Source organism: Linepithema humile, chromosome 2 (assembly GCF_040581485.1).
Source record: "Linepithema humile isolate Giens D197 chromosome 2, Lhum_UNIL_v1.0, whole genome shotgun sequence".
NCBI lineage: Eukaryota > Metazoa > Arthropoda > Insecta > Hymenoptera > Formicidae > Linepithema > Linepithema humile.
In genome coordinates this window covers 20293356-20308565 of record NC_090129.1, presented here as the reverse complement: position 1 = coordinate 20308565, position 15210 = coordinate 20293356, and the positions used below count along the sequence as shown (strand labels likewise).

Genomic DNA, 15210 nt, shown 5'->3' with positions numbered 1-15210 from the left:
TCAAAAAAATAATTATTAGCGAAATTGACAGTTTAGGAAAGCGGGAGAGGGAAGTCTTTTCAATACGTGTAATTGTCACAAAATTTCAACATGAATATACACATTATTGAAATTATTTATAATTTCTTTATAATCGTAATAATTATATACAAAAGTATGTCTGCAGCAAATATTTGTGTATTAAAATATAATATATACAACAGTCAATTTGTAGTAAAGCAACGTTGTCGATTAAAGTCTATCATTTTCGAAATTGATTTGCCTTTCGCATAAAATTCGAGTATTTTCATGTGAAAAGCAAAAGGAACCTTACAGACATTGTCATTTATTATTCGTTGATAGTTTGAACAAAGCTCATACGTACTTCATAAAAGATTATTTTAACATTTCCCGTAGAAATTGAATATTTTCGCATATACTGTAAAATGTTTATAAAACACTTATTCGTTAATCAATATGTGCGACCAGCGCTTGTTTATCGAGTAGATTATTTCTATTAATTTTTAGAATTATAATTTTTATCGAAATTCAAGTGTACCAAATTTTATTTTAGAGGCAATTCTAAATAGGAAGAGAAGAAGTTTCTTAAAATAGCATATACTTATGTTAGAATGTTTTGATATCAGAAAGAGAAATGCATTGTGCATTTAAAAGTAGTATTAAAATACTACTTATAAATAGGATAATATTAAAGATGATATGAAAATACTACTTATATATAGCTTACAACTAACGTGAGTCAATTTGTAATACGATACTTAAATATTATCTGTTTTTTTTTTTATAATTATATAATAGTTTGTATGTAATATATGAAAGAGTTACGTCTCATTGCAATCAATTAAGTATGTCAATGATGACTTTGTCGTTATTAATATTCATTAACAATGACAAAGTTGCCTCATATATTTTTATGTTACGTAAATTTATCAATTTATTGACAATTCTAACAATTTTCTTTTAATTTTTAATTTTAATGATAGTCGAAGCAAGATTTTTTTTAAATAACTCATAAAATTCTCTGAATATAGAAATGATACAAAATGACTAGTCTCTCACCCGTGAACCAGAAATGTCGCAAAATTTTTTATTTTTTTTATTTTTTGCTACGTCAAAATGTAATACTATAAAAATCTTGATAAAATAATAATAGTAGGATAGTTAATATTATTATTAACGACTATATACTCCATCACGACATCTCCTCTAATCACGAGTCAGACAGGAACTTGTTTGAAAACACTTGAAGCAGCGTTTACTGGCACACCACAAATTCCTTTGTGCTCGGAAAACGAAATTTATGGACAATGAATTATTAATACGAGCGCGTTTATAAATATATTATGGAATGATTCCTCCTATTATATACAATTGACATTGTGTTGCGTAACGCGTTCGGAAGACGCTGATGAGTTCTTGGTCCCGTTTGGAAAACAACAAAATCGTTCCCGTATATGAGCAATGTATAAGCTTAAAAATATTCTCTTTTCATCTAAATCTTCGTAAATTTGGCAGTAAAAAATGATAGGCACGTAACGTTACTCAGGCCTGTTAGCACATTTCTGCGCTGTCAATTTTTTTCCATTTCAAGAAATATCTCTGTTAGACATGTCTTTCTAGACGCGTCCTAAGGATTAAAAATGTTACAATGTTACGATGTTAAGAAATATTAACTCTTTTTAAGATATCAATTTATCAGGTGTTTTGCATACACCATTCGTCAATGGGATCGATCGCGAATGCTCTATTTTTACTTCTTCGTTCCGTTCTCGATATCTGAAGTGTGAAAAGGCTTTCCGTTGAGCTCAGCTTGTATTTGCTGAAGGCTCTTGCCTTTCGTTTCCGGCAGTATAAGTACCGTGAAGATGATGCTAAGTACACAGAATCCTGCAAACATCCAGAATGTCGCGTATTGACCGATCGCTTCATCCATATTACTGGAGAACTTGGTGATAAGGAAGGCCAGAAACCAACAGATTGAAACTGTTATACCGGAAGCCTTAGCCTTGACATTCGAGGAGAACATTTCGCCCATGACGGCCCACGGGAGCGGGCCCCAGCCCACGCTGTAAGTAGCGATAAAGATGACGAGCGCGACTACCGGTAGCCAGGATATCTGCGCCACTACGTCGTCTGCGTGCTGCACATCCTTCAGATAGAAATACAAGCCTAGGGCACACTGTAACACAAACATACAATTATAAAAATCCGAAAATTATGAAATTTTTGGTGACAAACGTGTTGGAAGCTCAGAAGATTGCATAATGCTCGATATAAAAATTTTAATCTGAGATGATTTTATATGATCATAAAAATTTCGAATTACAAAAAGTTTCAAAGGGCCAAAATTGTCTTTTAAAGAGACTCATTTTAGGGGAACAGCATTGTCCGAAATTGGTTTTGAATTATCAGTTACGTTTATCGCGAACACGTGTGCTCTCTGCCGCAAATTCGCGTCGATTTATGTAATCGTGTACGTCGCGATCGCGTGGAAGTTCCCGCATTGTGTTCACTAAATTGCATCCGATGCAATAACAATCGCCGCATTCCACCGGCATGTACCGGTATGTACATCGGCAATGTAGAATGGTGTTCGACCTTCCTTGTCTGGAGAGCATTTGTGAATCCCGCAATGCACTTGTTGCATTTCCTGTACCGGACATTTCCGAGAACTCGAGACTCGCGTTTATCTTTGGTCAATTCGCAGAAGATGCAAGCAATTTAGAGCTGCGACTCGATTCTCGAATAATTAAATCATTGTCTTGTCCTCGACAGATGTGTGATAAAAGTAAGAGTTATTAAATTGCTTACTTGTATAACAGTAGGCGCAATTATGCACCTCGATCGTGAACACACAACTTCGGAATGCGTTTAATGATCGGATGCGTGCGATATAAGATTGAAGCATAAAAATAAATTGCTATGCAATAATTTCCGGTAATTGTCTTCGAAATTCCGTTAGCAATCTTAAAAGATATTTATGAAACGTAACTTTGAACAACCGGAAATATGAAATCGCGTAAATTTTTTTCTTTTTATTTATTTTAAATTATTTTACTTCAAAATTACAAAAATAAATAAGTCGCATCATGAAATAACAACGATTTCATGCTGGAATATTAGATCTGTATGCAATATTTAAATGCGTTTTGCAGTCGTTGATTAAACGCATTCTGAAAAAATAATCACACGTCTTGAAAAAAAGCTAAAGTTTTGCGCTTTTATGATTTTAATTTAAATTCTTCTGGGAGCTTTTAATTTTAACGAAGAGCAATGCGTGTCCACTCTAACGAATTGCTCAAGTCTGTCGCAAAGCGGTAAAATTACAAGTCGTTCCATAAAACAACAAGCAAACTTTGCAAACGTGAAACTGCATTGCGTCTATTCTCTCATGAATACGCTAATCTTGAACACACTTTTCATGTAAATTTCTGAACCGATCCATTGTTTATCAAGCGAGACAAGAGAGAGTAGCACAAGAAACTTCATGAAAGTTTTACGTACTAGTATTAAATACTAGTTTGATACATTTCCGCGTTAAAGTCCTATATAACTATTATGTATTAAACGCAGTAAATTATATTTACTGATTCAATAATAACTTTACGGTTTATAATTTTATGGATCATTGCAACTCGTTTTTAGAAACATAAAGATAAGACAAGAATATATTCGTTTTTCTTACTGTTTCTTTAAAATGATATCATTGAGCTCGTTTCTAAAACGACAGTCTGAACTTTAATGTTGTTACAATTGATTTCCACTACGAATTATTTCTATCAATGAAACAATATTTTTAAACACAGCTGTGAGAGAAAAAACTTTATGAATTAGTCAATCATTGAAGGTAAAGAGAGACTTGGAATTTTTATATCTTCCAAATTACATTGTGATTTTGTGACACGGCTCGAAAATACATCTCAGGATTTGTGAAGAGAGAAAAATGATATTTTAAGATTGAATCTGAAAACAGGGGAAACTGCTTACCAAACTGAGTGTTGTTCCAATGCCGGAAAAGACGAGAAGCACTCTCCTGCCTAACCAATCGACGACAATAGGCGTAGCACCCGACGCTAGCATTTGCACAGCACCGATAATAATAGGCGCTTGTTCTGTTGGAACAGAACTTTCGGCAGCAATGAAGATATTTTGCATATAGAATAGCACAACATTGATACCAGTGAACTGTTGGAAGGAAGCCAAAGCACAAGTGAAGAGTAAAGCCTTGAAGTTGGCCTTCACCGTAAACAAGTCCGAGAACTTAACTTCTTCTTTGAAAAGTTCATCGATTTGTTCCTGAAAGCAAAATCACAAATAAATGATTGAATAACGGACATAAAAGTTAGACTTTAATCATTTACGCAAAATATTTGAAAGCAACGAGATATTTAGAAGATTAAAAAACGTCGTCAAGAGAAAATTGAAATCTAATTAATAACATAAAAACAAAAACAAAGTTCTATTATTCATTTTACGCTTATTCATTTTACGAGTTTTAATTACGCGGAATTCTCAAGTCGTTAAAGTTAAATAACTTTGCAATATCAAATGCTTCGACATTGAAAGAACAGCTGTTTTTCTTTGTTCCGCGTGCGACTGAAAAAATACTCGGTCAGTTCCGCGAGAGACTTCGCATTGCAGGAAGAGGAATATCGTTTGCATGTCGGTCATAACTGTCCTTTGCTACTGTGCGATACTATCGTTTAGGATCAAAGAACGGCCTTAATCGCGACCTCGTTCGCCTAACGTGACCTGACGGTACAATGTACTCGGACATGCGTTCAACAACGATCGAGCACGTGCTCGTAACATTTAGCGATTACCTTGTCACTCGAGTGTTGCGACGAGAAATCTACTTGACGAAGCCGTAGAATAACTTTCGTGAATCGAATGAATAACTTTTGTTAGAATAATTTATATTAAAAATTTATGGTAAAATCGCATCCTTTATAAATTTTTGAATAATATATGTTCAGTTTAATTTGTTGTAAGTTCTTAATTAATAGGAGATCAACTTACTGAAACTGATTTTTCAAGATCTCAAAAATCTTCAAAAAAATTGTTATCAACTAATTACTCACCTGTATTTCGTCGGCTTCTTTCTGCACAGCCAGTTCCGATTTGCTTCGCAGCTTCGCGAGAGACGTGATCGCTTCGTTTTTGCGTCCCTTGATAAGGAGGAAATACGGAGACTCCGGCATCATAATGAAGCAAGCGAAAAAGATTATCGGCAGAATAGCACAAACGATCCAAAAGACAGTATAGGTGACGAAGGGTCCGATAGCATAAGCATACAGCAAGCCAATCGTGATAAAAAGTTGGAGGAAGGATCCCAGTGCTCCTCTGATAGAAGTCTAAAAAAATAAAAAATATCTTTTTACTGAATAACGAACAGCAGAAGAACGTAGAATACTAATTTTATTCTGAAGTAAAATCCAGGTTTTGATAACAAGAATAAAAATTTTCGACAATCCAGCTAAAGAAGCATTGCGAGCGAGATAATTTGACAGCGAAAATTTATAAAGATTGTTTTAGATCTCGATTAAACGCCAATTATGCTCTTTTTTTTAAATAAGGAAATAGAAGAGAATGCGACAATTCAGTGAAAATCCTATATGAAAATAAAGGATAATCCTATAGAAAACAAAAGAAAAAGAATTAATTTACCTCAGCAATTTCACCGCAATACATTGGTACGATCGTGAATGCAAAGCCCAGAGCGACTCCAAGTATTAATCGAGCAACGTAAAGCTGAGCAACATGACCGGCAGTACCGATCAATATCCATCCAATTAAATACGGCAGCAGACAAGACAGCAATGTCGGTTTACGGCCCCACCTGCAAACACGTGAATGATAAATATTTGTATTCTCGTTAAATATTTGATTAATACGCACGCATCTCTCTTTACAACGAATTATTCTTTTCTTAGTTAAAAGTAGAGTTAAAAATTATAAATAATTCGGAAATTATTGCGATTGAATAATTCATCTGTAAAGTTCATACCGTTCTCCGAGAAATCCCCCTATAAAACTGCCCCCGATCGTACCGAGAGGCACCAGAGATCCTATCCAGGAACTCTGTTCGGAACTGATCGGTGATTCCAAGGGTCCACCGGTCGATTCTAAGAGAGGGAGCATTGGACTTGTCCATCCTAACATGGCACCAGTCGCGAGGATAGATAAATTAGCTGCAATCATATAAAATTTTACGATAAATTTTCTATGTCTAAACAAAAATATCGTTACAATCACCGTAATATTCAAATACTTCTTGCACTATTATCAACCCCTGACATTTAACAATTTATTACGTTGGTTGAAAGCTTTTGATCCACAGCTTTTGTATCTAAAGCCTATATCTACTGGCACTCATTATTTTATCACTGATAGGATTTGATAAAAGATCCATTAATTCATCCTTAAGTGCGAACTTATGTTAAGCCGTTGGTAAACAAGCCAAGATAAGCTAGGATTATAGATACTTGCTCGTACGTATGCTATCGTGTATATCAGTGATTCTAACACTCGTTGCTTAGTTGAGATATTTATATTTATAACTTTGTGGAAAGTAATCCTTTGTTTTCTTTTTATTTATAAAACTTACGAATGAGAGAGAATAAAATAGGTAGGTTTAGACTACAAAATATTTATACTTTTTATTATAATTATGTAAAAAACTAGAGAGAGAGAAAGTTTTAACGTGGGAAGCTTTGTTATATAAACACATTATTTTTATTGCTAACAACAAATTAACTTTCACAACATGTTTTTTATCGTGTTCTTTACTTTTTTACTTTTAGAGGAACTTAAATGACAGGTCGTTTAAATATTCAATTATCGAGACTTGGGATTTTATTTTGTTAACAAAGAAATGCTTTTACTTTAGGGGAGAGTTTATTTTGGAAGAATCTCATTGAATTACATTTTTTGTCGCCCTCGAGAAATTGACTTTTCGAAAGTGTTTTCATCTCGAGATTAGCAATTCAATTATGTTAGTGGCCGGGATAATCTGTCGGCAATGCTTCGCTGACGAAATGCGAGTCAAAGTGTGCTTTGAAGGCTTTTCCGGCGATAAAACGATTTTACATAATTGCGTGTTGCAGGCAATATACACAGTGAAATTCAAGGCTCGCGGCGCTTCCGGTTTCACAGAGCAACGATCAGTGCATATTTAAAGCTTTCAAAATAGGGATTTAAATCGCGACAGTAACAATATCCAACAGCAAGCTTTTATAAATGAATTAAACGTAAGTCAATAAACGTTTAGTCTTTTAACATTTTCGTAAATTAATCTCTTTCATGTTCGCAAATTTCAGCACTAAATTCTAAATTATAATGAAATAAAAAATATTTAAATAATTTATATTTTACAAAAACTTTTAATTTAATACATTGTTATCTGACAATGTTATACTTTTATTAAATGGCATTTAACTTTATATTGTATACTACAAATAAAAAAAAAATGCGTTGTGCCTCGAAGCGCCCATACGTGTAAATATCGAATGAAATATCTCTGTTTATTTGTCAGCCTGCTACAAATAACACGTGCAGAATACACTGTGAAAAAAAAAAAAAACGGTGCAAGACGGTTATTATACGCGATAATTTACATCTCGGAATTGTCACGTTTACATAATCTCCGATGCATCGTGCGGTCGCGCCGCTGATTGCGCGTTATATTATTTAACAGACGATAACTTATCACAGAAAAGGCATCCACATGTGACATTGTAAAGATGCAATCTTGCTAATACTATCATAATCTTGAAATTATCATTAATCACGTGGACAGAATTCTACTTGCATGTTTCTCTGAAATAAAAAACAACGTGCAACCGTTCGGCGACAATCGAACTGATCGCGCAGAAAGTAGCTCGGTTTGAATTGCATTGATGTTACTTTCATTATTGGAAACTGTTTGAGATTTCCATGTTATTTCCATAAATATGCGCGTATGTAATGAATACCCTATTATTTAAACGAAAAATTTTTGAGACTAGCTATAGCGAATTTAATCAATCAATAACAATGCGCTAAATTGCAAGAAAAATTGCAGAAAAAGACGTCATGGAGATATCGTGTTGTGCAAGCGAAATTTGTGTCGATAACAATTTGCTTAATGTCAAGCAATAGTCGTATCAATATTAAAATATTCCGAGAAATAAAATTATCTGGAATCAGCATTAAGTTCGCGACTTTTCTCAAATGGTCTAGCATGAAATCGCGCAATTCTAATTTAAAACGAATGCACAATTAATTATTTATGTATGGATAGGTCAACCCTGATACGCGAAACAAAAATACAAGATAAATAAAACTTTTATTCGTGAACTCTAATCATTATCATCGCGTGGGACTATCACCTCTACGTTTCCTTTTGACCTCTTTTCGTCCGATCTGTCGTGTCTCTGTCGCGTTAGTAAATCCACTGCGTTCAACAAAACTCCTCTTTTTGATTGACCGCGAGTGGCCTGATGCGACAGCGATTATCAATCGCGACGCAATAAATCCATGCCAAGGATTATCGCGGATATAGATATACGCTGAGGTGATGTATGAAAAAGAAAGAAAGTCATTTGACACGAAGGGTCATTAGTGGCATCTCATTTTCGACCTCAAGAAATTTCTGCACTAATCAACATTTTTTTGTGAATCTTATATCATTTCATCTATCACACCATTTGACAAACGATGACTCGACATTTTTTTTTATCACTTAATTATAATAAAATTTGTGTTAAAATTTTAGATTAAATGGATTAATTTAATTTAATAAATAATTGTGTTCTCCAAATTTGCAGCGCAGATATTGACGATAATATGTGACAACGCGATAAAATTTTTAATAAATAATGAGAAATTCGACATATCTATTTGTTGTTTGCATAATAAATATAATTTTATCGCACGTCACAGAATTGTTATAATTATTACATTATAAATATCAATAAATATACATTTTATTGATATATTTTTGAGTTAAAGACATTAAGCAAGCCCATTAAGCAATCATTTTTGCGACAGGTTTTTTTCTCTATGGATTAAAAACTATATTTAAAATGAACCGACGCATCTCACAATATTTCCAAAATAAAAATGTCGATAACGTAGAAGGCGTGTCACTCAGATTGCTATGAGCGATGCTGTTTTGCCCCTAGGCGAGATAGCATAATTGATGATGCTGCATCAAAGTCAGATGACGACGATGACACATTGATAGAATAATTCGTCTTAATATTAGTTTTTATTTATCGGTTTATTTAAGTTGTAATTATATTTGTATTCTTTCATCACGAATTATACGTGATAATATGTTTCTTTGTTACGCCGCGTTCACACGCACAATGCAACACGCGCCGAATTATCGCGGGACAGTAACTACAGGATGGACGACGAAGTGATTCGTGTGAGAGAATGATAAAGACGATAAGAAATAAAGCGCAATTAACTTTGCTTGCAAAATACTACACCTTGCGTTACAAATTAGAAAATAATAGTCAAATGCTGGCATTCGAAATTAAAAATAATTTCAAAATTTATTTGCAAAGATAATTTTTCTGCTGTCCTAAACGATTTAATGCATTTAATTTGCTGCCCAAATTTTATTTAGCAATTTTTTTTTTCAAGTTTTATTTATAACTTTTAGATTATTGATAATTTTTAGTTTCTTTCTGATGATAAATTATATTCTGTTTTAAATATATGCTATCTCGCTTAGCTATTGCATCCGATTTACGGATGCAATAGCTAAGCTCTTATGTGCACGATGTACATATACATGCATATATGTAACACGTGAACGTTACGAGGATATTACTATCTTGGCCGCGGTGAAATAATATCGCAGGGGGATCATCAATCACGCCAACAATCGAGAAAAGTGCAGTTATAAAAACTGCTTTTATCATCGTGATAGAGCAATGTAGATTATGGTCAACAGAATATATAGCTATTTCCCGATACGAGAAGTGCAAACTTTCATTCTCCGACACTGAATGCCACAACAGACGACAACGCGAATCGCTTGACAAATAATATTAATAATGTGCATGACGTCAAACGATTACGCGAATCTCTAGCCAATTTACGCACGAAAAGAGGCTCGCCATTATCGCGCATATTTAAATGCATATTTATAAATATTTTTGACGTCATTTATTTTGCAAAATCATTCGCATTGACGCTGCGCCACAATATAGTTGACAAACATTAACGACTGTGCAACGAAACATTGAACTGCATTTGACAAGCAGCGACACGTGCGTAAAATTGTAATCGATTAAAAATGAGGACAACGTGATAGGATAACGTGATCGATAGTTAACGATAAATGCGCGAGAGGCGTAACTGCAGATAACGCGATATTCGAGAAAAAATCCCGATTGTGCAATTAATGAAAAGAGTTATGTCAAGAGAACAATATTATTTTTTATACAATATAATTGTCGTTAAACAGTAGAAGATTATTTTTATATATGAAATCTTGCCATCGAAGACTGATAAAAATATCAGATAAATATTTTACTCTGAAAAGTTAGGAACAATTTAAACCAAAAGATATAATTTAAAGTATATGGAAAAATAAGCAAACATTAAATTTTCTTGTTTATAAATACAAAAATCTTTTGATAAATATCGAATACGGTATTTTATAATTCATATTTATATGAAAGTTTCCTCGTGACAAAAGACTTTCCTTGAATGTGTTTAACGATGTAGATTAAGAGATTTTAATCTGATATATCCACTAATTAGATTGATAATAAAATTTGATAATAATTAATTGATAATAAAATTATGTTTTCTTAAATTAATTCCAGTTAATTCCAGTTAATTTCGAGGCTATATTTTATCAACAAAATGTCTCAGGTTTACAGCTTAATAAACAAGATTGCAATATTTGAGTTTTTAAAATGACCACACGTAATACTGATAATGAGTCTCACATCATGACGTGTTTTATATTTCTTTAAGACTTCAAAATCAAAGTACACTAATTAAAATTCTTTCTTACAATCTTACAATCAGTTACCTTGAATTCGAGAGTAGAGATTAACGAATTTCTAAATTATGAAGTCATCAATGCAGAAAATTCTAATAATGGAAAATCTCGTACGTAATAAATGCATTACGTTGCGCATGATCAGGTGCTCATTCGCTATGTTGACAGATTGTAATACAATATCGTGACGCCCAACATATATATATTCTAGAATATAACACGGCCATGAAGTACTTGGTCTTTTGTCACGGAAACTTTGTCGTCACGAGGACAAATCGACGTTAGGAATATTGATAGTCTTCCTCATATTAATAATAAATAGAGAAACAATTCGTTAGTTTCTCTATAAATAAATAATTAGAGCATCCGTTTTTCATTCCTGTTCTCGCTACACTACACTCGTATATCTTGATCTTTCGCAAAGCGCAGAATTATCTAATCTGAACTAATCTGAATTCTTAATTACGAGCGTGCTGCCATCGCGTGCAAGAATTTCAATAATTCCGCGTGATTTCTCGAAAGCAATTTAATTGCACGGGGAAAAAATCTGAATGTGACTTAATGATATCACGAGGAATTATACTGATTTCACTTGTTTCTACAATCTCCGGTTTTAGCAAGAATCACATTGTTAAGGAATGGAATGCCGATTTCCATGGGAAATCAAGTTTCTTTCAAACCGATCGACGATCATTATCGCACAATCGAACGACTCGCAAGTCTCATTATGAATTGAACTGATTTATTCCCAGTGAGGGAAGCGTTCGTCCGATTTGGATTCTCACTTTGGGGTCTCGTTCGTTCGGCTGCAGGCCGTACCGGTAATGAGGAAGTAGTTTAAGCCGATTGCGATCTTTGTCGGTTAAGATTGAATTCGGTCGAGCACCGGATGCAAATCGTTTAATATTCCCGTCATCCGAGTACACGAAGGACTCCCCGATGGACATGAATCATAGCATGCAACCCGTAGTCATCGTCCTCCGTTTATCTCTCAATGCGATGCTTCTGCATATTCTCGATGCTAATACCTTAAAGTTCCTGTTAATCTTGTCTCGATCGACCGGGAATTACCGAACCGAGTAATTTGAATAATGTTTTCATCGCGTGACCTTTTTGCAAATTGAATAGAATATTTTTTCTTTCGCTAACCTGAATCTCTTTGTGATTCTTCTTGTTTAAGCATAAAAAATTATTTCCGTAAATTGTCAAAGATATTGCAATAAAAAATTTATAATATTTTTATTTATCTTTCTCAGATTAAATCTTAAATAATAATAAATAGCGAAAATAAATTATTTTGCTCAATTTGTTTCTGTTTAATAAAACGTTACATTTAATGAAAAATTTGTGATTATTATGTCTCATTTGTTGAATATGAATATTCTACATCAGTGAGAATTGTACAATTAGCAATGAAATATATATGTGATAAATGTGCCAGAGGCTTTGGTGTTACGATAATATTTGCATTCGAATGCAATTCGAATTACTGCACGTATTCATCTGGCTTAATATTTTCATTGTCATCGTCAACACAATATTATTCATTGAAGTTTCATAAAGACCATTACGCTTTATTATACAGCACATTTAATGTAAATACAATTAATGTTAAATTTGTTTAATACGATAATGCTATATTATCGAATGTTTTGTTATTATTTATGCTATTAAATTAATCGCTAGAGCGAACAGCGTAGTCAGAAAAAAATTTTTTTTAAATTCGAAATATGTTTTATGCGGCATTTATATGTATACAAGCTAGAATAGTTTAGATTTTGGCGAATATCGACGATCGCGATGCACACATGTGCAAAATACAGTTGCAGCGTGCTGTACACGTGGTGTGATAGCCGGTGATAAACGGATATTGTGCCTCTTCATTTTCGTCAATTAATGTCATTCGTATCAAAAGAGTAAGTGATCTATTGTCCCATTATCCAATCTGTTCGTTAAACCGTGCACTATGTCACACCAAAGGATGCATAATCTAATTCTCGAAAGGATTTAAAATAAGCTTGTGTTAAAAAGTTGAATTTAATACTACATGATACTCTACAAATATATGATACTTTGACGGTTTTCAACAATTTTATATTTCTCGGTATTTATTTTGTTTGAAATACAGAAAATGTACAAAATGAATGAAATGCCACAGGCGAAAAGCCTGCATGAAAAACACTCTCACAACTGTCCGGTCGATCGATCGGATTGCGTATAACTCGAAAACGATTATTCGTCCTACCACGACTACGAATCATCTATAAAAATCATGATAAATAGAAATTGTTGTATATATTTAATTTAGAAAATATTACGATTAATTAATTACCATAATTGAATAAACAGAGGAAGAAAGTTCACTTGCGATATAGTTTTACAAAATTTTGCAAACGGTCCATTTCTATCGATGAAAATAGCGTAGTGTTGTTTTAAAAAATCAATCGCAGATACCAGTCCCGTACGTAAAATAATTTTTAAAAATTCTTTTCAATCGCAGCATTTTTTTGCTTTAAAAAAATATATAAAAAAACTCAAGATCGTCCAAAAAAATAGTGCTTTGGTACTTGATAAGTTAATCCGCACTTATTCTCAGGAATTTAGTTATTTATTATATATAATATGAAGGATAGACTTACCCGCCGCAGCGGCTAGAAACTGGACGAGCTTGGAACCTTTTTCCGTCATGTCTGCGGGGTAGTGATTGATAACGACGCGTTGTACGTTGGTCTCCACAGATTCTTTAGCAGGGGTGGTAGTATCAAACACCGCCGAAGAGGAACTCACTGGTACAGGGCTGTAAGCATAGTCTTTATACGAGCGCCCCTCTATGTCCTCGTTCTCGCGAGTGGGGGTCATTTTCTCGATCTCGCCTTCTCTGTCTCTCGTCCAGCTCTCTCGAATCGTTTTCCTCGTTTTGCTCCCACTCACTTCTTTTGTCGCTCTTTGCCGCTATCTCGATCGCGGGTCAACTGCAGCGGCGGTGTCGGATGCAACGGCCAACGTTTCGAGTCCTAGACCTAGACTCTGAAACGAAGCGAAGTCAAGGTCGCGTGACGTCGCTGCAGACGATTGCAAAATGACACCCCTACCGAGAAGAATGTTCTTTACTAGAGAAAAGCATCGAATTATAAGAGAGCAAGAGAAGAGAAGGGAGTTTGAATTTCTTTTTATTTGAGATCGCGTTAACTTGAAATTGAACCCAACTCATAATTTTGATAGCCAAAATGTTTGTGAGGAAAGCAGAGATTTTTAGACTTTATCTTGGAAATATATTATAATAGAATTATATTAGAAAGTACTTAGTATTAGAAAGTAGTTAGTAAACTTGAATCTTTCTTTAATAGCGCATTTACATTGATTTCTATTTTTTATCAAGAAATAATTGAGTGGCGAAAAAATGATAAAATTAAATTCAGAATTGAGTTTACATATTTTTCCAAAAAAAGCGGCACAGTTTCGCTATCAAAACAAATTAAACACAAATTATATATATAATTTGTGTTTAATTTAAAATTCCCGGAGAATTGTTTTAAAAAAAGCTATATCAAGAGACACGGTAGTGTCTCGCGCCAAGTTCACGCGTAGCGCAAGACCGACCGTGTATCTTTACGCGAGCCCGAAAGTTGAGACGAGCCGAGATTATCGGATCTCAATAACGGCTGGGCCGATTGAGTTGGTATTATAATATAGTAGCAGTCAATGAAATGTAATCAGCAGGATTCTTTGAAATGACCTGTGTTTGATAAGTACTGTAAGAGTGGGAAGAATTAAATTGGGTTTATTTGAGTATATATAGATAATTAACACGAGTTAGTTCAAGTTTACACTTATTTTCAAAAAGTATCGTGCAGTATTTATAAAAATGGTAAATGGTTAATATAAATTTTACGATTTTGTACAGTACTTTGCTGCAGACTTTAAAGAAAACAATAATTTCGGTGAGTACATTTCATTGACCGCTACTGTATATAGAAATTACAGTGCATATGCATCTATTTACATTTTCCAGTTTTCATGAATTTTTGACAAATGTACATAGAAAGATTTTAATTGAAAAAGTTAATACGTTTTTATGTATTTTAAAAATATTCAATTTTTTCAAATGCAATTGCAAAAAATATCCGAAAAAATGTATGTCCTCTTCAGCGTGATTGAATGGAGCCGACAAAATCTACTCTCTGTTCTGCTCTGCGTAGAAT

The 15210-nt window shown here is 33.7% G+C and overlaps 2 protein-coding genes across 4 annotated transcripts in view; one reads left to right on the top strand and one right to left on the bottom strand.

Moving 5' to 3' along the window:
- Positions 1 to 15210, top strand: part of LOC105679131 (serine/threonine-protein kinase 32A) — a 72654-nt gene that overhangs the window by 2056 nt on the left and 55388 nt on the right. The window lies entirely within an intron of this gene.
- LOC105679180 (solute carrier family 2, facilitated glucose transporter member 8) lies at positions 98 to 14188 on the bottom strand. The gene is made up of 6 exons (XM_012379066.2): positions 13648 to 14188; positions 6008 to 6191; positions 5668 to 5839; positions 5082 to 5354; positions 3988 to 4296; positions 98 to 2179 (listed from the first exon to the last, which is right to left on the bottom strand). The coding sequence occupies exons 1-6, from the start codon at positions 13865 to 13867 to the stop codon at positions 1751 to 1753; spliced, it is 1587 nt and encodes a 528-aa protein (XP_012234489.1). The 5' UTR covers positions 13868 to 14188; the 3' UTR covers positions 98 to 1750.